Raw genomic sequence first — 24,326 nt, 5'->3', positions numbered from 1 at the left:
AGCAGCGGAGCCTCGGCGGTTCGCCACATTTCTCTCCTGATCCCGAGCAGAGAAGCAGAATCATGGCCAGAACCAAGCAGACCGCCCGTAAGTCCACCGGAGGCAAAGCCCCCAGGAAGCAGCTGGCCACCAAGGCAGCCAGGAAGAGCGCTCCGGCTACCGGCGGCGTGAAGAAGCCTCACCGCTACAGGCCCGGTACCGTGGCTCTGAGGGAGATCCGTCGCTACCAGAAGTCGACGGAGCTGCTGATCCGCAAGCTGCCCTTCCAGCGTCTGGTCCGAGAGATCGCTCAGGACTTCAAGACCGACCTGCGCTTCCAGAGCTCCGCCGTCATGGCTCTGCAGGAGGCCAGCGAGGCCTACCTGGTGGGTCTGTTCGAGGACACCAACCTGTGCGCCATCCACGCCAAGAGGGTCACCATCATGCCCAAAGACATCCAGCTGGCCCGCCGCATCCGCGGAGAGAGAGCTTAGAGGCTGCAGCTCCAACAAACACACAACGGCTCTTTTAAGAGCCACACACACCCAGTTTAACAGCTCTTCCTGTTGCGTCTTAAACTTTCCTGCTTTATACAGACAAATCTGGAGAATTTTTTTTTTCTGTTCACACAGATCTACAAGTTTACTTTTGTCCTAAATAAAATAAGCTGTTTTATCTTATATCACCACCATTGTGCATAAAAACTGAATGTTGATCCATAACTTCAAGCCTGAATCTGATTTCTGTAGAAATAAAGTTGTTTTATTTCTTTCTCAGTCACATCTGAACCTCCATCACCATATGAAGGAAACATCACTTCAGTTTATATTTTTGCTCCTTTTCCCCATTTTATGTTCCCCATAACTAAATGTTGTAGTTAAACAATATACTAGCTTTAGTATCACAAAGTACTCAAACAAGTGTTAAATTAAGCACCATATGTTCATGCAACTTAACTTAGATTATTAAATACAGTTCAAACTATTCTTCTATACAAAAGGTCTCATTGCTGCTTCCTGATGTTTTCACATTGTTTTAAATCTATTTTGGCTCCAGAGCTGCTGCCGTTCAACAGAACTCATAATCAGAATAATGCAGTCATTTTCCTCTCTGCCTTTTTCCTCCAGTGACATATAACATTACAGAGACTTGGGACAAAATAAGTTTATTATTAATATACACACGTAGAATAAGAGTTTGACAAAAGTCAGACAGTGTGATCCAATCCAGTGGATCGAACCAAAAGAAGCTCAGATTAGTTCAAAGCAGCAAAACAGACCTTTGATTGAATCATGAATCTTTGGTGATGAGTTTCTTGCCTCAACCCGTCAATCTTTACCTACTTCTATAAATTCTACATCAGATTAAAGTCAAGACTGTGATCCAAAATATATATAAAAAATAAAATTTAAAAAAATTAAATTCTAAAGCTAATTTTTCATTATTACAAAATCATAAAAAAACACACATTACAGATTGAGGCTGTATGATTACATTTGAACTGCCAGTGACCAGAGATATAACCAGATTTATATCGTACTAAGTTGAGATTAATAACTCAGAGTTCGGCCTTCTTCTTCTTAAAGACGTCTCCGTCAGGCTGCTCTCTCCATTTCAAGGTGGTTCCACTCGTTCCATTCTCATTCAGTCTGTCCTGCAGCTGGTGAGTGAAGTATGGGTTTGGGGGATGGGTTGATTAGATTGATTAGTGCTCCAAAGGACTGTACTTTTTTTTTTTAATCTTCAAACTTTACCTTCTTCAGGATGTTTACCATCACAAGCGGATCGTTCAGATTGACAGAGTCCTCAGTCTTCAGTCTCAGCTTCACAAGCCGTTTCATTTCTACGTTTTAAACAAGAAAAATGAAGCTACACTTAAAACTGCAGCTCATGTTGTCCTACATGCACATCAATAAGTAAATACCATTTAAACACTTGCCTGGGAGGCTGTGGCAAACAAATGACCTTTTTGTTTCACATGAGCGAAACCTCCATTGCCCTGGACTCCATGTGACTCCACAAATGATTCTGTTGGAGCCTATTACGTTGAAAACGTCTGCCCAGTTTCTGTAGACAAATCTGCTCCCATCAGACCAGTGAAAGTTTGGATCTCTAAACAGACCAATCCATACAAAGGCCGGATTAGGAAGCAAACTTTGAGCTCTCTGGTTTTCTGTGTGGTTCCTGATGGTAGCCAGGTCTCTGAAGTTCTGCCTGCAGTACGTCTGAGCATCGGACCAGGATCTTGGTTCATTGACCAGAACATATTCAGGATTCTCCTGTGTGCCTGCAGTAGAGAATGAAAACGAGCAGCATTTGTACATTTTATGATCAAGTCTTTGTTAGAACTGAATGTAGTAGTTGCTTCTCATTACCGTTGTAGCAGATAAATGGGTACGAGATGCTGCAGGAATCATCCCAATATTTGCCATTGTCAGCAATCAACACACAGAACTGGTAGGCATAATAAAAATCTGGTTCATCATCAGAGGTTTCCCAGTCCCTGTATTCAGCCCCGCTCCCTGTGAAACCATCAGACCACCTCCAGTCCATCTCACTGTACAAACCGATCCAGACCTCCGATGTGTGACCAGCAGATGAAAGCGTTTCCAAAACTCGCTCCACTTCTGTGAAACTCTGGATGGTGGCCAGGTCTGTGTGTTTCTGTCTGCAGTAGGCCTGAGCTTCGCTCCAGGTGAAAGATCCACTGACAAAGTGATACTGATGCTGGTCGCATGTGGAGAGGATGAACCTCTCTGTTAGGAGAAAAACAGAAACTTTCCTCATAATCTCTCAGGGCCTTTTTCCACCAATGTAACTTTTTCACAGCATTACAGCAATTAAAAGTAATGATAGTCCATAAAAAATTAAATCAACAGAATGTTCCCATGTTCAAATCTGACCACCTCCACTATTTTATGTCTCTGTGTGCGTAACAGATCCCAGAACATCATGTTGCAGATTTTCCTACATTTTCCCCCCTCACTGTTTTTCTGGAAGGCTTTTACAACCAACATAACCACTGAGCTTGTTTCTGTAGTGTGGCCACTGAGTTTCTATTCAGTAGCCGTAGAAACTTCACCTCCTTCCCCCAGGCTGTCTCCTCAAGGAACATAATAGATGCACATTATAACTCGAGTAGCTACTCTACTGAGAAACAACTTAGGCACATTTGCAGCATTTTAATCTTCTGCCCATCTGCATTGTTTGTGTCCACAAACATGGCCAGTAGAGTCAGACTGTATTCTGATTCTAATAGGGCCATAAAGTTAATAATGGTGCAGTCCTATCGGCTATTCAGCTCAGTGTTTGGGTCTTTGTTGTCCCTGACGACGTTACGTGAGGTGATCTGGTCTCCTTTATCAAGGTGCGAATTGCTGAAAAACGTCCTGAAGAAACAACAAAAGAAGTCCAGATTTCTTGTACTGGACTTGAGAACTTAGGAATGTCTAAAAATGACTGATTACGGTTGAGTGGTTGATCTATGAAATTGAAAATACAGTCATGTATTTGTCACACAAGTATGTCAGGATTTGTCTGTCTGAAATTTGTACAAAGTGAGCGTGGGAGATCTTTTGTTTTTAAAACATGGTTTAGTCACTACACAATCCAGAGCTTCACTCTATGAAGAACATTTAGGATTTTGCAACTCTGGACAGAAATAAATGTTATGTCGAATTATTTTGGTTCAGTTATGTAATTTTATTTGTTCTTTATATTTAAATATGTGCAGGTAGTTGGTCTCGGGTGCTGCACATTTTGACCACCAGAGAGCAGTGTTTCAATGCTGTTTCCCAAGACGGGGCAGGAAATGCATCTTGTTGTCTTCCTGTGTTGCTAAGCTACGTGCCGAACGTGGATGTGAACTGTAAGTGTTTCATCTGCGGGAGACAGATTTGGCAGAAAATTGGTAAATATATACATCACTTGTTGAAATATGTCGGTACATTCTCATTTATGCGATAAGCAGTCAGTATTTTAATGACAGCTTTGTTTAATCTGTCTCAACTGGAAATAAAATATTCTGCACATTAAGGACCCCCAGTTATTGTGTCCTGTGAGGCTAAATGATTCCCAGGCTACATTTGTAAACGTCACTTCACAAGGGAAGGAAACGAGTTTTTTAGATCTCTATTGAATGTAAGCTGGACAATAAAGCTGAAAAACTCATAGCAGTAAAAGTATTTCACATCAGTCTGTCAATAATTGTTAATATTGATCATTATTTATTAGTCTTTTGTTTTAATTATCCAAAATACTATAAACTGGTGACGTGAAATGTCCTATTTTATCCAGTTTTAACTCCACATGTTTGTTTTTTTAATTTTTTTTTTCCAGTTATGAGGCACAGTGGCCAAACCTGAAACTGCTGCTGTGCAAGTTACGCAAAAGGTCGTTGCTAGGTACCCAAAGAATGGCTAAGTTGCTAGGTAACCAAAGAGAGAGCGAGGAAGAACTCCGAAAGTCATTCCTCTGCCTACATCTCCCAGAATGCTGTGCGGTTCTGGATCTGAGTTCAGATTCAAAACTGCTTGGGGTTTTTTTGTGACTCAAACTTTTTCCATATCTAAATGTGAAGCTAAAAATTTAGTGAAGCTAAAAATTAAACAAAAAAATTGTGTAACAGACTTTTAGACAGTTACATTTTGTCAGAAATATTTACAAAAAGAAACGAAATGGAGCGTATGGGATCATTTCACCTCCTCTGGGTGTCACAGACAGAATCTGAGCCTGAGAACCGGCAAGAGGAGAGTTCATATCTACTAGGTAAGGTTTATTTGACTATTTTTATAACGTAGTGTAATTTGTAAGAAATAAGCTATGTAGGAATATATGTTTGTGTGTGTGGCTGTGTAACATTGTGTGTGTTTGTCTTTGTGTGGGTCAGACACACAACGTGTCTACATTTGTGTGCTTGTAGCCTGTATTTGTGTGGGTCATAAGCATTGTGTTGGTTTTGTGTTTGTATGGGTGGAAATTAGAGAATAAGCAAATTATTACTTATCTGTATGATAAGTAATAATTTGCTTATTACTTATCTTAGTGATAAACAAATTATTAATAAGTAATAATTTGCTCGTCTTAAGCAAATTATTCTCAGGTAACAGAAGATCCTACATCATGGTCCTGCTGCTGACCTCTGGTCTGTTGTCTCCTCTCCGACTCTTTGCTCCTTCTGTTGTGACAATAAACATTTCTTTGAAATATATCAAAAGCAACAGTGAGAACAACTTTTGCAAAGAAAATAAAGAGAACTGGGTTTATTCCTGGCAACAACTATCTATCAAGGAATATTACATGGGTTAACAGCAACATTAATATTTATGTTAACAGGCATTTCATGATATATTGGCATTAATTAACTAGTCATCATCTAGCCAACATTTTGTGGATACAACAACATTAGTCAACTTACATGATTATTTGGAAAAAAACTGCAACATCTTTTCTGTACTCTGTCCATCTGTGCTGAGCTTCAAGACTCTCCTTAGTGACTCACAGGTGTAACATCAGCATTAGCTTTGTATGCTATTGGTTAGTTCAAAGTATCTTCATAGTCTGTCTTGTGGGGAGCCAGAAATCTGAATGGGCAGGGCCACCAAGGGCCACCAAGGGCCAGCAAGGGCCAGCAAGGGCCACCAAGGGCCAGCAAGGGCCCCAAGGGCCACCAAGGGCCAGCAAGGGCCACCAAGGGCCACCAAGGGCCACCAAGGGCCACCAAGGGCCAGCAAGGGCCACCAAGGGCCACCAAGGGCCACCAAGGGCCACCAAGGGCCACTCCTTTTCCAGTTCAGGCATTCGCCTTGTTAGGCCGACAACAAAGTTTATTTGCTCACAGCTGTTGAAGCCAATAGGACCTCATCACATCTGCAAAAAGCAGAGACGCGACGCTAAGGCAACTAAGACGGATCCCATCAAAACCTTGACTGCATCTAGACACTGGTGACAAAAGGCAATCTGTGGAGAGCAACCTGTGGAGAGCAACCTGTGGAGAGCAACGTGTGCAGAGCAACGTGTGGAGAGCAACCTGTGGAGAGCAACTTGTGGAGAGCAACCTGTGGAGAGCAACTTGTGGAGAGCAACTTGTGGAGAGCAACGTGTGGAGAGCAACTTGTGGAGAGCAACTTGTGGAGAGCAACTTGTGGAGAGCAACCTGTGGAGAGCAACTCTCACCTGACATTATGTTTCTCTAATCTGAACCGTTTGCAAATTCAGTTTTCTAGAAATTAATGCTACCTTTCTTGAGGACAATGTTCATTATAGTCAATCACCCCAATTTACATCATTTTTGAAATCCTGGGGGGAAACCGGAGCACCCGGAGAAAACCCACGGCCATTTTTTTTTTCTGGTCTAAAATAAGAGATTTTTTGGGGGGTTTTGCAAACGGTTCAGAAATTAACTAGATATTTTCTCCTAGTTGCTCTATTAGGACGTTTTCTTGCTCTTCTTCTGTTGTGATTTTTTTAGCTTAAAACTGTCCTGTATCCTTTTCCATACGGATGTTTTCTTGCCCGCTGCCTCCACTGGTTCCTCTGACTGATTTGCCACACAGCTGTCTCTCACGTCTGTGGCCTCAGGTTCTCTCTCTACCATAAAATTATTTGCCTCCTTGTTCGATCCATGAGGAACATCAATGTCCTCTTCCAGTGTTTCTTCTAAGTGATGGTCCTGATTTTTGGCTGCAGAGTCAAAAATGCTGTTTGTGTCTTTTTCATTTCCTTCTTGACACTTTGCCATGTTTTTTCCTGGTGGTTCAAATTCATTTCCGTCTTTAAGGTGAGATTTCATTTTTTCCTGCTCCATTTTGAAACTAAACTCACAGCCAGAGTGCAGTTTCTGGAAGTCAGTTAGTTCTTTTATAAGATGTTTCTTCTCATCTTCAAGCTCCATGATTTTCAGTGAGGAAGCTTCCCTCTCTTTAGCTACATCCTGCTTCAAAATGTCTGCCTGCTGCATCAGGCCAGAAACTTCGACTTCATGTCTGGCTTTAAGTCCCTCAAAAGAAATAGTAGCCAGATCCAGAATACTTTTAAGTTGTCTTATTGTCTGATTGGATTGTTGTTGCAGGACAGACAACTCTTCTCTCCTTCTCTGGTCCAGACTTTCTTTTTCTGCTCTCAGTGTGTTGATGAGCTCAAGGTCGTTCCTGGCTTTTTCCAGATGTGCTTCGTTCAAACGAGTTATTTCGAGCTGGTAATCCTTGTTTTGTTGTCTTAGCGTAGAAACATCAGCTTCATACGTCCATTTCAGGTGTTGGTAAGAAGTCGTCATCTGATCTAGCTCTCTCTGCAGACGTTTCTCCTTGTTGTCATCATTATAGTTCAGCTGCATCTTGTCAGAAGCGTTTATAGCTTCTGGACTGCTAAACGTCTTTACTGCCTCTAGTTCTGTCTTTAACTCTCTGCTCATTTTCATGAAAATCTCCTTAAGAGTTTTCTGCCTCTGCAGCTCATTTTTTGTCTCCTGTAGTACTTTTTGGGTGGAGGCCAGCTTTTGGGTCTCGTCAAACCATTTCGCTCTCTCCATTTCAAAAAGAGATCCGAGTCTTTGGATCTCTCTCTGGAAGTCCATCACAGGTCTGTTCTCTTCCCAGCCTTGCTGCTGTTGTTCAGCTATAAAATCTGACTGCTGGGGTCTCATCCCACCGTTGGAGTATTGTTGTGTTGGATATGACATGTTTATACAAAACAGTGCTGGTTCAAATCTGTCTTTTTCTGCAAACAATCTCCTTCTGAAAGCGCTTTGCGTACGTCTGAACTCGTCAGTAGTGCAGGAAGCTATGACAAGAAGGTAGCAGTTTGCTACATACATACAGTGCTGATGACATCACAAGCATGACTCTAGTTGTGACATCACAGTTTTCCTTCATCTATGGAATGATGATGATGTCAGTGTTTGAGAAATCTACCACACTGACCAACCAGCCTCCCCCCCCCATATTGAAATTGGGCTGGGTGGGAGTTGGGGGGGGGGGGGGTGTTATACAGTGTTAGGGTGACTGATTAGGGTGACTGCCCCCAAGTGTGCCCCTGCACACTAGGGGGCAGTGTCTCAAGAACTCTGAAATGAGTCTCCATTTTAGTTCATAGTTATTTTTTTTGCTCTTACTGTTTTAGTTTCAGGTGATCCTGGTCCCTTGGCTCTGACACCAAATAATCACATCTAGTTGAAACAAATTGAGGCCATTTTATATGGAAATAGTTGTATTGTCTGTAATGTCAGCATCAATCCATTTGTTTCATAACTGAATCAGAGGATTTTCACAGAATGGAGAGACCAAAGATCTTCATGAATCCCAAGGAACACGGCGGGGAACGGTCAGAGAAAAAGACATAAAAGTTCCAGTTCTAGTTTGTCATAAACCATGTAATTTGTTTTATTGGTGTTTTGAACGACTATTCCATGGACTCTAGACAGAAGTTGCTGGTGGATTGGAAATGAATGGGAAAGCTGCAGTTTTTAATTTTTAATTTTATGAAGGGTCAGCAAACTTGTAACATGGTTGAGAGAAATTCAACAAGCTCAAACCCTCTTTCTTCTTCTTTGTCATTTTTACCGGCGGGTGACATCTAGCGGTAAGATGTATTATCGCCATCTGAACCAGAGGATCTCCCTTTAATCTAAATTCTTATAATCCTGTTTCCTTCAAAAATTTAATAACTGCTTTAGTTATTTTATGTTTAATTAATATTTTATTAAGTTTTAATGTCTCTATATCATATTTCTTAACTTCTTGTTTTAGCTTCTCTCTACTTAATATTTACTTTTCACAATGAATTATTACATGTTCTACTGTTTCCATATCCATATCCACACTCACAACTACCTGTTGGATGTTTACCTATCAAGTGTAAAGTTTTATTTAATCCAGTCCGAGCCGCAATCTTGTCATTCCTGCTTGTTCTTTTCTTAATTTTCTCCCATTATTTCTATATTCCTTACTTTCTTTTGTCTATGAAATAAATGACGACCTTTAGTTCCTTCCTAACACAATTGTTGCCATTCAGATTTCATTTTGCCCGTAGTAATTGATTTTATTTCAGATGTACAATACACTATTTCCACACTTCTACTTTGTTTTAAAGACACCTGCCATATCATTCCTTTCTATATCTTTATGAGCAGGAATCCACATAAACTTAATCTTGATTTGAGTTTGTGTCATTCTAAATAGAACTTCATACATTTCATATACCAACTCCATGACACATTTATAATAGACATTAGTGATGATACTGAATCTGAACATATAGGAACTTATTCAATGTAATTTTGCTCTACCCACTGTAAGTCCATCAGTATTGTTTACACAGCTACATGGTCAGATGTTCTTTGTTTCATAAATATATCTAGTTCAGGAATAGCAAAAGCAAATCCGGTTTTATTTGAAACTAAATCTTTTGAACCATCTGTATATATAATCAAATTTATTTCAGTCAAGCGTTGCAAAATCCTAAATGTTCTTCATAGAGTGAAGCTCTGGATTGTGTAGTGACTAAACCATGTTTTAAAAACAAAAGATCTCCCACGCTCACTTTGTACAAATTTCAGACAGACAAATCCTGACATACTTGTGTGACAAATACATGACTGTATTTTCAATTTCATAGATCAACCACTCAACCGTAATCAGTCATTTTTAGACATTCCTAAGTTCTCAAGTCCAGTACAAGAAATCTGGACTTCTTTTGTTGTTTCTTCAGGACGTTTTTCAGCAATTCGCACCTTGATAAAGGAGACCAGATCACCTCACGTAACGTCGTCAGGGACAACAAAGACCCAAACACTGAGCTGAATAGCCGATAGGACTGCACCATTATTAACTTTATGGCCCTATTAGAATCAGAATACAGTCTGACTCTACTGGCCATGTTTGTGGACACAAACAATGCAGATGGGCAGAAGATTAAAATGCTGCAAATGTGCCTAAGTTGTTTCTCAGTAGAGTAGCTACTCGAGTTATAATGTGCATCTATTATGTTCCTTGAGGAGACAGCCTGGGGGAAGGAGGTGAAGTTTCTACGGCTACTGAATAGAAACTCAGTGGCCACACTACAGAAACAAGCTCAGTGGTTATGTTGGTTGTAAAAGCCTTCCAGAAAAACAGTGAGGGGGGAAAATGTAGGAAAATCTGCAACATGATGTTCTGGGATCTGTTACGCACACAGAGACATAAAATAGTGGAGGTGGTCAGATTTGAACATGGGAACATTCTGTTGATTTAATTTTTTATGGACTATCATTACTTTTAATTGCTGTAATGCTGTGAAAAAGTTACATTGGTGGAAAAAGGCCCTGAGAGATTATGAGGAAAGTTTCTGTTTTTCTCCTAACAGAGAGGTTCATCCTCTCCACATGCGACCAGCATCAGTATCACTTTGTCAGTGGATCTTTCACCTGGAGCGAAGCTCAGGCCTACTGCAGACAGAAACACACAGACCTGGCCACCATCCAGAGTTTCACAGAAGTGGAGCGAGTTTTGGAAACGCTTTCATCTGCTGGTCACACATCGGAGGTCTGGATCGGTTTGTACAGTGAGATGGACTGGAGGTGGTCTGATGGTTTCACAGGGAGCGGGGCTGAATACAGGGACTGGGAAACCTCTGATGATGAACCAGATTTTTATTATGCCTACCAGTTCTGTGTGTTGATTGCTAAAAATGGCAAATATTGGGATGATTCCTGCAGCATCTCGTACCCATTTATCTGCTACAACGGTAATGAGAAGCAACTACTACATTCAGTTCTAACAAAGACTTGATCATAAAATGTACAAATGCTGCTCGTTTTCATTCTCTACTGCAGGCACACAGGAGAATCCTGAATATGTTCTGGTCAATGAACCCAGATCCTGGTCCGATGCTCAGAAGTACTGCAGGCAGAACTTCAGAGACCTGGCTACCATCAGGAACCACACAGAAAACCAGAGAGCTCAAAGTTTGCTTCCTAGTCCGGCCTTTGTATGGATTGGTCTGTTTAGAGATCCAAACTTTCACTGGTCTGATGGGAGCAGATTTGTCTACAGAAACTGGGCAGACGTTTTCAACGTAATAGGCTCCAACAGAATCATTTGTGGAGTCACATGGAGTCCAGGGCAATGGAGGTTTCGCTCATGTGAAACAAAAAGGTCATTTGTTTGCCACAGCCTCCCAGGCAAGTGTTTAAATGGTATTCACTTATTGATGTGCATGTAGGACAACATGAGCTGCAGTTTTAAGTGTAGCTTCATTTTTCTTGTTTAAAACGTAGAAATGAAACGGCTTGTGAAGCTGAGACTGAAGACTGAGGACTCTGTCAATCTGAACGATCCGCTTGTGATGGTAAACATCCTGAAGAAGGTAAAGTTTGAAGATTAAAAAAAAAAAGTACAGTCCTTTGGAGCACTAATCAATCTAATCAACCCATCCCCCAAACCCATACTTCACTCACCAGCTGCAGGACAGACTGAATGAGAATGGAATGAGTGGAACCACCTTGAAATGGAGAGAGCAGCCTGACGGAGACGTCTTTAAGAAGAAGAAGGCCGAACTCTGAGTTATTAATCTCAACTTAGTACGATATAAATCTGGTTATATCTCTGGTCACTGGCAGTTCAAATGTAATCATACAGCCTCAATCTGTAATGTGTGTTTTTTTATGATTTTGTAATAATGAAAAATTAGCTTTAGAATTGAATTTTTTTAAATTTTATTTTTTATATATATTTTGGATCACAGTCTTGACTTTAATCTGATGTAGAATTTATAGAAGTAGGTAAAGATTGACGGATTGAGGCAAGAAACTCATCACCAAAGATTCATGATTCAATAAAGGTCTGTTTTGCTGCTTTGAACTAATCTGAGCTTCTTTTGGTTCGATCCACTGGATTGGATCAAAAGTCACACAATCACTGGATTGTGTGACTTTTGTCAAACTCTTATTCTACGTGTGTATATTAATAATAAACTTATTTTGTCCCAAGTCTCTGTAATGTTATATGTCACTGGAGGAAAAAGGCAGAGAGGAAAATGACTGCATTATTCTGATTATGAGTTCTGTTGAACGGCAGCAGCTCTGGAGCCAAAATAGATTTAAAACAATGTGAAAACATCAGGAAGCAGCAATGAGACCTTTTGTATAGAAGAATAGTTTGAACTGTATTTAATAATCTAAGTTAAGTTGCATGAACATATGGTGCTTAATTTAACACTTGTTTGAGTACTTTGTGATACTAAAGCTAGTATATTGTTTAACTACAACATTTAGTTATGGGGAACATAAAATGAGGAAAAGGAGCAAAAATATAAACTGAAGTGATGTTTCCTTCATATGGTGATGGAGGTTCAGATGTGACTGAGAAAGAAATAAAACAACTTTATTTCTACAGAAATCAGATTCAGGCTTGAAGTTATGGATCAACATTCAGTTTTTATGCACAATGGTGGTGATATAAGATAAAACAGCTTATTTTATTTAGGACAAAAGTAAACTTGTAGATCTGTGTGAAAAGAAAAAAAAAATCTCCAGATTTGTCTGTATAAAGCAGGAAAGTTTAAGACGCAACAGGAAGAGCTGTTAAACTGGGTGTGTGTGGCTCTTAAAAGAGCCGTTGTGTGTTTGTTGGAGCTGCAGCCTCTAAGCTCTCTCTCCGCGGATGCGGCGGGCCAGCTGGATGTCTTTGGGCATGATGGTGACCCTCTTGGCGTGGATGGCGCACAGGTTGGTGTCCTCGAACAGACCCACCAGGTAGGCCTCGCTGGCCTCCTGCAGAGCCATGACGGCGGAGCTCTGGAAGCGCAGGTCGGTCTTGAAGTCCTGAGCGATCTCTCGGACCAGACGCTGGAAGGGCAGCTTGCGGATCAGCAGCTCCGTCGACTTCTGGTAGCGACGGATCTCCCTCAGAGCCACGGTACCGGGCCTGTAGCGGTGAGGCTTCTTCACGCCGCCGGTAGCCGGAGCGCTCTTCCTGGCTGCCTTGGTGGCCAGCTGCTTCCTGGGGGCTTTGCCTCCGGTGGATTTACGGGCGGTCTGCTTGGTTCTGGCCATGATTCTGCTTCTCTGCTCGGGATCAGGAGAGAAATGTGGCGAACCGCCGAGGCTCCGCTGCTCTTAAGCTGCGGCTCTGGGCGTGTCTCTGTGACGCTGCAGCTCCGCTCCGGATCCTGGTTGGTTAGCGGCTCCTCCTGGAGCTCAGCGCCGCCCAGAGGCGTCGCCTCCCGGCTTAATGTCCGCCGCTCATTGGAGGAAGCTGCGTTCAAAAAGTCCGCCTCTCCGTCCCGCTCTGCTGGGAGCTTTTCTGGTTGGTCGCCAGCATCGTCCCGCTCCTCTCCGCGGACATATAAAGCAGCTTTCAGCCGCTGCTGGTCACATTTTCTTGAGTCTGCAGAAACAAGAAGCAACAAAATGAGTGGCCGCGGAAAGACCGGAGGAAAAACCCGAGCGAAGGCCAAGACCCGCTCCTCTAGAGCCGGACTCCAGTTCCCGGTGGGCCGCGTTCACAGGCTGCTGCGCAAAGGCAACTATGCGGAGCGGGTCGGTGCCGGAGCCCCCGTCTACCTGGCCGCTGTGCTCGAGTATCTGACCGCTGAGATCCTGGAGCTGGCTGGGAACGCCGCCCGCGACAACAAGAAGACCCGCATCATCCCCCGTCACCTGCAGCTGGCCGTCCGCAACGACGAGGAGCTCAACAAGCTGCTGGGTGGAGTCACCATCGCTCAGGGTGGAGTGCTGCCCAACATCCAGGCGGTGCTGCTGCCCAAGAAGACCGAGAAGGCCGCCAAGGCCAAGTAAACCTGCTGCTGCTGTTGTTGCTCAGCAACAAACACACAACGGCTCTTTTAAGAGCCACACACTCCTTCATCATGAGAGCTTTGCTTCCAACCAAAAACACTAATAACTCTGTTCACATTCTTCACTATTTTAATGTTTAATTGTTGCTCATTTGATAAACTTGCTGATCTTAGACCTGAAATCAGAGACATGTTTTATGTCAAACTTTTAAATCATCAAAGCAAAAACTGTAGATCATCATAAAATAGTTTAATCTGCTCAACAAAACTTGACCTCTAGTTGAACATCAGCAGTTCTCTTAACTTCTATTTCACTCTGTAATATAACATGTTACACATTTTCCTAATTTAAACTTTCAGTCCTTTGCAAAATGTTTTTATATTAAATTTAATCTAATAACCATTTATAAGGATTTGATTTGATTAGGACTTTATTTTATAGACCAACAGAAAGTTAAATTAATTGTTTTGCCCTTTTTTCTCCAAAACATCTCAATTCACTTCAGAGAATGTCTGTAAATATATTTCTCTAAACTTTTGCCACAGATAGTTTGGATTCAGTTCTGGGCTTTGACTGGGCCATTCCAACATATTTAGTGATTGTGTTATACGGGCCTGAATGTCTGGAAGTTTAACTCTGTGTTCCTGGCTGCCAAAAAATACTCCAAGCAAATCAGAGAAAAAGTTCTAGAGAACTAAAAGTCGGTGGATTTAATGAGCTGCTTTGTCTTCATGTGTTGCTTTTATTTTGCTTTTTCTTCACAATTCATAACATCTTTGTTTTTCTTCTAAATTCATCCTGAAATAAACCAAAGGACAAAATGAACAAGAGCAACATAGAATGAACAGTCAATGTGGTTGATTAGAGATTGATCTTGTTCCACATGTGATTTATTTCATATGCATAAACTATGATGTTATATTCAAGTCAATCTGATAAAATCCATCTTGATTGGATTTGATGCTAAAAGCAGAAGAACTTTCTGAAATGGTTTTTTGGCAACAAGAGCCTCATTTGATTAAATCCTAGCAAAGAAATAACTATAAACAATCAAATTTTATTTGTATATGAATTTGGAAAAAAAAAATATTTATCACTAAAGAAGGGTTCGGTGAATGCGCATATGAAACTGATGGGTTCGGTACCTCAAAAAAGGTTAAGAACCACTGATATAGATCTATAACTCTAGATCTATAACTCTAGATCTATAACTCTAGATCGTTCCTCTTTAGGTCCAAAATAATAACTTCAGTTTTGTTTCTGTTCAGCTGGAGAAAGTTTTGGCACATCCACACATTTATCTGCTCTAAGCATCTGTTCAGTGATTGGATGGGGTCAAAGGTCACCTGGTGACATCGTAATGTAGAGCTGTGTGTCATCTGCATAGTTATGGTAGCTAATATTATTTCCTGTTATAACCTGAGCTAGTGGGATCATATAAATATCAAATAAAAGGGGTCCTAGGATTGAACCTTGGGGTACCCCACAGGTGACCTTTGACCTCTTTGATGAGAAGTTTCCAATTGAAACAAAGAAATCCCTGTTCTTTATGTAGGATTCAAACCAGTTAAGCACTGGACCGGAGAGTCCGACCCAACTCTCCAGTCGATTCAGTAATATGTCAAGGTCAACAGTGTCAAAAGCTGCACTGAGGTCCAACAGAACCAGAACTGTGGTTCTGCCACAGTCCGTATTTATATGGATGTCACTGAACACTTTTACGAAGGCGGTCTCTGTGCTGTGGTAACCATGGAAACCAGACTGGAAGGAGTCAAAGAGGTTGGTTATAGTTAGGAAGCTAGTTAATTGTTTACACAAAGCTTTTTCAATGACTTTGCTGGTGAATGGGAGGTCAAAGGTCGGCCTGTAATTCTGCAGTAGTGATTTGTCCAGATTGTTCTTTTTTATCAGTGGTTTGATTACTGCTGTTTTCAAAGCCTGGGGGAAAACGCCTGATGAGAGCGAAGAGTTTAATATCTGGATCAGATCAGCAGCAATAACAGGCAGAACTTTCTTAAAGAAATGTGAGGATAAAACATCCAGACAGCAGGAACTGGAGCTTATTGACTTATAACTTCCTGTAGGGTTTTATAATAAGTAGTTGGAATTGGGTCATTTTTCCTGTATTTGTTTTGTTTGGGCACAGCATTGGTACTGACTTTATAGTGGATGTGCACTATAAAAGTAAAAGTAAATGAAAGTAATAAAATGACAAATGATTTAATAATGAGTGTAGAATCTGTCTCATGTTTCCTGTAACACAATATGAAGATCATTGAGAAAAATGAAATAGTTCCTGGCAGGAGAATCACAATGAACCAGAAATCTTTGTGGGTGTGTGTGGGTGTGTGTGTGTTTGGTGTTTATCATGTCTACAGATTATTTCATGTATGAAGGAATTATTTTTTTCTAGGTTGGTGTGGAAAAACTCTTCAGACCTACAAGTCAGAAAGAAGATCGAGTTTTAATAAACTGAATGTTTTAGAAATCATCCAGTTTTGACTGATAAAGTAAGAATATGTAAATCCCTGCATAAGCTCCTTAGATACAATAAAAAATAATAAAAAAAACACTTTCTGACGAAATCTGGATATTGAGGTGATTTTCAGACCAGCTGCTGTTGAATCTTCATTTACTGCAGACAGAAAGTTTATGCCAGAGGATCAACAGTTTGTCTCACGCAGGGATCCTGAGGGTGTGTTTACATCCGCTGAAAAATGTCTCCTTTTATCTCCACAAATCACTTCACCGCTGCCATTTTACTCTGATTCTGTCCTCAGGTGTCTTTGCTAACAGAAACATGTTTGTTACTTTTAGTATAATTTGGTTTTAGATGTTTTCGGAGGCGAAATTCTAGGAAAACTCCCCGCAAGCGGCGCAAACAGACCGAGAATCTGGCCGCTTTAAAGGCTCCTGGGACGAAGGAGAAACTTGTCGGACATCAAACATGAGCTCAGCGTGGAGGAGAGAGACTTTTCTACCTGCTTCAGTAACGTTGGTCTTGTAAGATGTTTGTTTTCGGAGTGTTTCGAGGCTCAATGTCGGCGGAGAAAACACAAAGTGGAGCCGCTTTTCGAGGCGGCAGCAGAGCAGCGGGCTGAGTTGTCTCTTCACGGTTCTCATGTGTGTTATAAGTCCCGCCTCCCGCTCTGAGCTCCACAAGTTCCGAGGAACGAAACAGACATGGCAGAGGAAGCTCCAGCAGCCGCGCCGGCTAAGGCTCCGGCCAAAGCCCCGAAGAAGAAGTCCGCTCCCCGGGCCAAGCAGGACGGACCCAGCCTCCCGAAACTCATCGTGGCCGCCGTGGCCGAGTCCAAGGAGCGCAAGGGGATGTCCCTGGCGGCCCTCAAGAAGGTGCTGGCCGGGAAAGGAGTGGACGTGAGCAAGGCCAACAAGCGCATCAACACCGCCGTCACCAAGCTGGTCACCAAAGGGACCCTGAGCCAGACTAAGGGCACGGGGGCCTCCGGCTCCTTCAAGCTCGCCAAGGAGCCCAAAGACGCTAAACCGGCCAAGAAGGTGGTGAAGAAGAAGGCTCCCGTCAAGGCCAAGAAGCCCGCCGCCAAGAAGAGCGCAGCGGCCAAGAAACCCGCCGCCAAGAAACCCGCAGCAGCGGCGGCAGCAGCAGCCAAGAAGTCCCCGAAGAAGGCTCCGGCCAAGAAAGCGGCCAAGAAGCCCGCCAAGAGCCCCAAGAAGGCCGCGGCCAAGAAACCCAAGGCCGCCGCCGTCAAGAAGCCCAAGGCCGCAGCCAAGAAAAGTCCAGCAAAGAAACCTGCAGCCAAGAAGGCCGCAGCGAAGAAGGCCAAGAAATAAACAGCAGCTGCAGCTTTTTACTCACCAAAGGCTCTTTTAAGAGCCAACACACATTCTGCTGAAGAGCTCGTCCTTTACTTTGACTGACCCCACATTCTACTTCATACACGCGACTTCAACACTTTTACACCACTTTATACCTATATGGCTTATTAATTAATTAATGTAGCTGCCACATGTTGCACACTACTTTAACAGTCAAGGGATTTCCACTTCTCAGAAAGGATTCACCTCATTTGGCTGGATACCAGTATATGTGGAAGACATCAACTTTCACTCTTTTTCTTCTCATCTAGTGTCTTTATGCTACACGAGTCTTTGGCCGCTGCTTATTACTTCACTGTTCACAAATGAATAGATGGAAAGCCAGCAAAAGGCTCACACAGCGCTCACTTCCTGTCACCATGAATCAGGAAAGTCACAATGTTTAAACAGCCACATCATTTATAAAATGAACTTTTCATGTTGATCATTGACAAGTTACATGGAGTGAAAGTTGCTTCAGAAATCCCTCACATGTTCCTCAGCTGCACAAAAGCATCAACACAAACTTCACATGACAGCCAGTAGAACTACATTTATTTGATGTTTGTTCCTTTCAGACTCTGTTGAGCGGAGTTTGATTCACCCAATAATTTCAGTTCATCAAAGTTCAATTAATGCTTTAAAAAGAACGTTCTCAATCTGGCTTGTAGGAGGAGCTGCTGAGCTCGGCTCCTCATAGGTCCGCAGCTCACACATAAAAAGCGACGCTCCGCAGCTCGCGCTCACATTCGTCTTTGTGTTTCCACAGAAGAAGAAAACAAAATGAGCGGCAGAGGAAAAGGAGGCAAAGGTCTCGGTAAAGGAGGCGCCAAGCGGCACCGTAAAGTTCTCCGCGATAACATCCAGGGAATCACCAAGCCCGCTATCCGCCGTCTGGCTCGCCGCGGGGGAGTCAAGCGGATCTCCGGTCTCATCTACGAGGAGACCCGCGGTGTGCTCAAGGTGTTCCTGGAGAACGTCATCCGTGACGCCGTCACGTACACCGAGCACGCCAAGAGGAAGACCGTCACCGCCATGGACGTGGTGTACGCTCTGAAGAGGCAGGGCCGCACTCTGTACGGCTTCGGGGGTTAAACCGACAACTTTGCTCACTGAACCAAACAAAGGCCCTTTTCAGGGCCAAACACTGATCGGATCATGAGCTGAATTTCTGTCTGATGCAACCGAATCTCTCCATAAGCGACCTATGAGTGTAAAAATGTATCTATATTAATATTAATCTGACAAAACAAAGAATTGTAGCTGCTTGTTCACACAAAATGTAAAGTTTTGTTTCCACTGATTTTTTTTACTGAAGGTTTGAGGGTTAAACTGGCAATACATGAACTCATTAGACTATTCTGCTTTATCAGTGAATCCACAGGGAGATATTTAAACTGAAATATCAAAAGTGAATTTAAATGTAAATGTATTCTCATGAAATGTAGAGGAAGAACTTTACACTATGTGATGGAGAGAGACTACAAGTTCAGTCTTGAAAAACGACAGAATTGTTACAAGTTAGTTTCTTAAGGAATTTTAATTTTCAATTATATTTCTTTTGGAAGAACCCTAAAAAATTCTATTGAAAGAATAAATTAATCATATGCAGAGTAAGACATGATGAAAGATTAACTTTTATCTTTTATCCAGGGTAAAGTCTTTTTCTTTTGTAGGCCAAACATTTTATGTTTTGTTTTAAATTAGAAAAAAGATGAAGTGAAATTGGGAGGTTCTACTCACCGTTTCTGAACAAAAAACGAAAGATTATGTGTTTATTTTCAAATGAGGTTTTAGCTCTCTGTGGTTTTTAATGAGAATTTATTAAATCGCTTTGTTTTAGGTAAAAGTGAAGCATATCAGCATTTCTTGCCGTTTATGAGAAATACAGAATTTTCATAGAATTTGTTTCTACATAAATCTTGAAAAAGTTTCTGTATCTCAACAAACGCGCGCAGAACAAGCAACAAAATAACCTGAAAAGCAGTGAAAATTTGAAGTGTTTGCTTTTATGGTTTCACTTTTCTGGAGAACGTTCTCGATTCCCGCCCTTTCTTTGTCATCACGTGGCTTCAATTCAAACCCTTCCTGATCCACTGGGCCGTCCAATCACAGCCAGGAGACGCTGCAGCTCAATTTCCATACAGCATGTATAATATCAGCTGTTTCCTCTCCAGCAGCTCATTCGTCGCTGTAAGTTTCCAGAGACAACATGCCCGAACCCGCCAAGTCTGCGCCCAAGAAGGGCTCCAAGAAAGCGGTCACCAAAACGGCCGGCAAAGGAGGCAAGAAGAAGAGAAGGACCAGGAAGGAGAGCTACGCCATCTACGTGTACAAGGTGCTGAAGCAGGTCCACCCCGACACCGGGATCTCCTCCAAGGCCATGAGCATCATGAACTCCTTCGTCAACGACATCTTTGAGCGCATCGCCTCCGAGGCCTCCCGTCTGGCTCACTACAACAAGCGATCCACCATCACCTCCAGGGAGATCCAGACCGCTGTGCGCCTCCTGCTGCCCGGTGAGCTGGCCAAGCACGCCGTGTCCGAGGGAACCAAGGCTGTGACCAAATACACCAGCTCCAAGTAACCAGCTCTGCTGCTGATGCTCCAACCCAACGGCTCTTTTAAGAGCCACTCACTGCATCTGGAGAGCTTTGATCATGACTGATATATTTTTGCAGAACAAAGAAATGGTGGAAATTTCAAGAAGGTGAGAAATTTTGGAGGTGAAGGTTTAATTCTTTATCATTTAAGAACCTTGTGAATGATCATCTCAAAGTATTAGATGTCAGATTTTTTCTTCTTGCTGGCTCCTTTTCAATCAAGTTCATTTGTGCAGCACATTTCAGCAACATTGAGGTTTCGAAGCTTTACATAATAAACACAAATATGTCATAAAATATACCATAATCAACCATTGAGAAAATTAATAACAAACATTACACTTTGATGAGTGCCATCATCAAAATCATTAATGCACATGAACTAGAAAAGGTTCCTTTTATTTCGGCCACTGCTGAAGACAAATCCTCCCCTGATGCGATCAAATACAATAACCAATGAAGCAGCGGCTCATCACGCCTTTATTTTGAAAACCGACACGCAAAATGAAGCAGTCACGTGACCCATGCACTGCGAGGCCTCGTTTGCTGCCAGTCACGTGGTTTTCAACAAGCCGACACGAGCCTGAAGCGGGGCTTCAGAGGGCCCATCACCTCTGACCTCTACCAGAGTCAGCAGAAGGACCAGTGTTGGTGTATTGACCATCCTAAAATTTCTCACTGGCCCAAATCTGATCATCACTATGAAAAGTGTCCGGCATTATTTCAGCTTTTGTTGTATAACAGCTTTTGTTCTGCATATGACAGTAATAAATGTAACAGCATTTTCTTTCCACTGTACAGAAGCTGCAGTCAGAGCAGCTGTTCAAAATAAAAAACTAAAGCACTGCTGTTGTCAGAAAAATCAAAAGTTTTTGATTAGTATGTGTTTAAAAATGCCCATAATGAGCTAAGAGAAGAACATCTGGCTGAAGATTAAAGATAATTTTGAAGATTGAATAATTATGGATCTGATTTCTTTGCACTATTCTGTTCATTTGTTTTTGTTAAAGATATAAAGATTCATTAAAAATGGTACACAAACATAATGTCTGCTTTCACAACATAATGCATAAAATTAAGGTTGTATAACACTGAATGAAAGAGGATTTATTATGAAATATTCCTATTTACAAATATTGTATATGGAACTGGAGATGAGAATTTATTAAGGGCAGTTGGGGAGCCGAAAGAACCGGCTCTCTAAAAAGAGTCGAAATTCCCATCACAACAAAGCAGTTTGACTTTCTATTGTAAATGACTTTAAGACACCGCTGGACGAAATGATGTACAACCAAAACCTATTAGAACAACAAACAATGTGCTAAAGAGGATTTGATGCTCTCATGATGAAGGAGTGTGTGGCTCTTAAAAGAGCCGTTGTGTGTTTGTTGCTGAGCAACAGCAGGTTTACTTGGCCTTGGCGGCCTTCTCGGTCTTCTTGGGCAGCAGCACCGCCTGGATGTTGGGCAGCACTCCACCCTGAGCGATGGTGACTCCACCCAGCAGCTTGTTGAGCTCCTCGTCGTTGCGGACGGCCAGCTGCAGGTGACGGGGGATGATGCGGGTCTTCTTGTTGTCGCGGGCGGCGTTCCCAGCCAGCTCCAGGATCTCAGCGGTCAGATACTCGAGCACAGCGGCCAGGTAGACGGGGGCTCCGGCACCGACCCGCTCTCCGTAGTTGCCTTTGCGCAGCAGCCTGTGAACGCGGCCCACCGGGAACTGGAGTCCGGCTCTAGAGGAGCGGGTCTTGGCCTTCGCTCGGGTTTTTCCTCCGGTCTTTCCGCGGCCACTCATTTTGTTGCTTCTTGTTTCTGCAGACTCAAGAAAATGTGACCAGCAGCGGCTGAAAGCTGCTTTATATGTCCGCGGAGAGGAGCGGGACGATGCTGGCGACCAACCAGAAAAGCTCCCAGCAGAGCGGGACGGAGAGGCGGACTTTTTGAACGCAGCTTCCTCCAATGAGCGGCGGACATTAAGCCGGGAGGCGACGCCTCTGGGCGGCGCTGAGCTCCAGGAGGAGCCGCTAACCAACCAGGATCCGGAGCGGAGCTGCAGCGTCACAGAGACACGCCCAGAGCCGCAGCTTAAGAGCAGCGGAGCCTCGGCGGTTCGCCACATTTCTCTCCTGATCCCGAGCAGAGAAGCAGAATCATGGCCAGAACCAAGCAGACCGCCCGTAAATCCACCGGAGGCAAAGCCCCCAGGAAGCAGCTGGCCACCAAGGCAGCCAGGAAGAGCGCTCCGGCTACCGGCGGCGTGAAGAAGCCTCACCGCTACAGGCCCGGTACCGTGGCTCTGAGGGAGATCCGTCGCTACCAGAAGTCGACGGAGCTGCTGATCCGCAAGCTGCCCTTCCAGCGTCTGGTCCGAGAGATCGCTCAGGACTTCAAGACCGACCTGCGCTTCCAGAGCTCCGCCGTCATGGCTCTGCAGGAGGCCAGCGAGGCCTACCTGGTGGGTCTGTTCGAGGACACCAACCTGTGCGCCATCCACGCCAAGAGGGTCACCATCATGCCCAAAGACATCCAGCTGGCCCGCCGCATCCGCGGAGAGAGAGCTTAGAGGCTGCAGCTCCAACAAACACACAACGGCTCTTTTAAGAGCCACACACACCCAGTTTAACAGCTCTTCCTGTTGCGTCTTAAACTTTCCTGCTTTATACAGACAAATCTGGAGATTTTTTTTTTCTTTTCACACAGATCTACAAGTTTACTTTTGTCCTAAATAAAATAAGCTGTTTTATCTTATATCACCACCATTGTGCATAAAAACTGAATGTTGATCCATAACTTCAAGCCTGAATCTGATTTCTGTAGAAATAAAGTTGTTTTATTTCTTTCTCAGTCACATCTGAACCTCCATCACCATATGAAGGAAACATCACTTCAGTTTATATTTTTGCTCCTTTTCCCCATTTTATGTTCCCCATAACTAAATGTTGTAGTTAAACAATATACTAGCTTTAGTATCACAAAGTACTCAAACAAGTGTTAAATTAAGCACCATATGTTCATGCAACTTAACTTAGATTATTAAATACAGTTCAAACTATTCTTCTATACAAAGGTCTCATTGCTGCTTCCTGATGTTTTCACATTGTTTTAAATCTATTTTGGCTCCAGAGCTGCTGCCGTTCAACAGAACTCATAATCAGAATAATGCAGTCATTTTCCTCTCTGCCTTTTTCCTCCAGTGACATATAACATTACAGAGACTTGGGACAAAATAAGTTTATTATTAATATACACACGTAGAATAAGAGTTTGACAAAAGTCCAGACAGTGTGATCCAATCCAGTGGATCGAACCAAAAGAAGCTCAGGATTAGTTCAAAGCAGCAAAACAGACCTTTGATTGAATCATGAATCTTTGGTGATGAGTTTCTTGCCTCAACCCGTCAATCTTTACCTACTTCTATAAATTCTACATCAGATTAAAGTCAAGACTGTGATCCAAAATATATATAAAAAATAAATTTAAAAAAATTCAATTCTAAAGCTAATTTTTCATTAGTACAAAATCATAAAAAAACACACATTACAGATTGAGGCTGTATGATTACATTTGAACTGCCAGTGACCAGAGATATAACCAGATTTATATCGTACTAAGTTGAGATTAATAACTCAGAGTTCGGCCTCTTCTTCTTAAAGACGTCTCCGTCAGGCTGCTCTCTCCATTTCAAGGTGGTTCCACTCGTTCCATTCTCATTCAGTCTGTCCTGCAGCTGGTGAGTGAAGTATGGGTTTGGGGGATGGGTTGATTAGATTGATTAGTGCTCCAAAGGACTGTACTTTTTTTTTTTAATCTTCAAACTTTACCTTCTTCAGGATGTTTACCATCACAAGCGGATCGTTCAGATTGACAGAGTCCTCAGTCTTCAGTCTCAGCTTCACAAGCCGTTTCATTTCTACGTTTTAAACAAGAAAAATGAAGCTACACTTAAAACTGCAGCTCATGTTGTCCTACATGCACATCAATAAGTAAATACCATTTAAACACTTGCCTGGGAGGCTGTGGCAAACAAATGACCTTTTTGTTTCACATGAGCGAAACCTCCATTGCCCTGGACTCCATGTGACTCCACAAATGATTCTGTTGGAGCCTATTACGTTGAAAACGTCTGCCCAGTTTCTG

General features: G+C 42.6%; 9 protein-coding genes and 1 long non-coding RNA gene across 10 annotated transcripts; 7 read left to right on the top strand and 3 right to left on the bottom strand.

The window, feature by feature from the left end:
* On the top strand, positions 1-751 carry LOC114157209 (histone H3). Its single transcript, XM_028038072.1, has one exon. The coding sequence runs from the start codon at positions 63-65 to the stop codon at positions 471-473; it is 411 nt and encodes a 136-aa protein (XP_027893873.1). The 5' UTR covers positions 1-62; the 3' UTR covers positions 474-751.
* A 377-nt stretch (positions 752-1,128) lies between these two features.
* On the bottom strand, positions 1,129-2,113 carry LOC114157264 (uncharacterized). The gene is made up of 2 exons (XR_003598111.1): positions 1,734-2,113; positions 1,129-1,639 (listed from the first exon to the last, which is right to left on the bottom strand). It is a non-coding gene; the product is annotated as an uncharacterized LOC114157264 (long non-coding RNA).
* Positions 2,114-9,466: 7,353 nt separating this feature from the next.
* On the top strand, positions 9,467-11,515 carry LOC114157851 (macrophage mannose receptor 1-like). The gene is made up of 4 exons (XM_028039017.1): positions 9,467-10,698; positions 10,787-11,134; positions 11,231-11,319; positions 11,414-11,515. Exons 1-4 carry the CDS (start codon positions 10,287-10,289, stop codon positions 11,513-11,515), a joined length of 951 nt encoding a protein of 316 aa, XP_027894818.1. The 5' UTR covers positions 9,467-10,286.
* An 803-nt stretch (positions 11,516-12,318) lies between these two features.
* Positions 12,319-13,081, bottom strand: LOC114157203 (histone H3). Its single transcript, XM_028038064.1, has one exon. It carries the CDS (start codon positions 13,004-13,006, stop codon positions 12,596-12,598), a length of 411 nt encoding a protein of 136 aa, XP_027893865.1. The 5' UTR covers positions 13,007-13,081; the 3' UTR covers positions 12,319-12,595.
* A 22-nt stretch (positions 13,082-13,103) lies between these two features.
* LOC114157239 (histone H2A-like) lies at positions 13,104-14,684 on the top strand. Its single transcript, XM_028038104.1, has one exon. It carries the CDS (start codon positions 13,364-13,366, stop codon positions 13,748-13,750), a length of 387 nt encoding a protein of 128 aa, XP_027893905.1. The 5' UTR covers positions 13,104-13,363; the 3' UTR covers positions 13,751-14,684.
* A 1,275-nt stretch (positions 14,685-15,959) lies between these two features.
* Positions 15,960-17,566, top strand: LOC114157193 (histone H1-like). Its single transcript, XM_028038054.1, has one exon. The coding sequence runs from the start codon at positions 16,934-16,936 to the stop codon at positions 17,561-17,563; it is 630 nt and encodes a 209-aa protein (XP_027893855.1). The 5' UTR covers positions 15,960-16,933; the 3' UTR covers positions 17,564-17,566.
* A 20-nt stretch (positions 17,567-17,586) lies between these two features.
* Positions 17,587-18,875, top strand: LOC114157232 (histone H4). Its single transcript, XM_028038096.1, has one exon. It carries the CDS (start codon positions 18,371-18,373, stop codon positions 18,680-18,682), a length of 312 nt encoding a protein of 103 aa, XP_027893897.1. The 5' UTR covers positions 17,587-18,370; the 3' UTR covers positions 18,683-18,875.
* A 38-nt stretch (positions 18,876-18,913) lies between these two features.
* On the top strand, positions 18,914-20,478 carry LOC114157221 (histone H2B 1/2-like). Its single transcript, XM_028038085.1, has one exon. The coding sequence runs from the start codon at positions 19,800-19,802 to the stop codon at positions 20,172-20,174; it is 375 nt and encodes a 124-aa protein (XP_027893886.1). The 5' UTR covers positions 18,914-19,799; the 3' UTR covers positions 20,175-20,478.
* A 626-nt stretch (positions 20,479-21,104) lies between these two features.
* On the bottom strand, positions 21,105-22,244 carry LOC114157217 (histone H2A-like). Its single transcript, XM_028038081.1, has one exon. It carries the CDS (start codon positions 21,982-21,984, stop codon positions 21,598-21,600), a length of 387 nt encoding a protein of 128 aa, XP_027893882.1. The 5' UTR covers positions 21,985-22,244; the 3' UTR covers positions 21,105-21,597.
* A 22-nt stretch (positions 22,245-22,266) lies between these two features.
* On the top strand, positions 22,267-23,029 carry LOC114157206 (histone H3). The gene has a single exon (XM_028038068.1). It carries the CDS (start codon positions 22,342-22,344, stop codon positions 22,750-22,752), a length of 411 nt encoding a protein of 136 aa, XP_027893869.1. The 5' UTR covers positions 22,267-22,341; the 3' UTR covers positions 22,753-23,029.
* Positions 23,030-24,326: the final 1,297 nt, after the last annotated feature.

This window comes from Xiphophorus couchianus, chromosome 14 (assembly GCF_001444195.1).
Source record: "Xiphophorus couchianus chromosome 14, X_couchianus-1.0, whole genome shotgun sequence".
NCBI classification, from domain to species: domain Eukaryota; kingdom Metazoa; phylum Chordata; class Actinopteri; order Cyprinodontiformes; family Poeciliidae; genus Xiphophorus; species Xiphophorus couchianus.
This window is presented reverse-complemented; position numbering and strand designations above follow the sequence as displayed.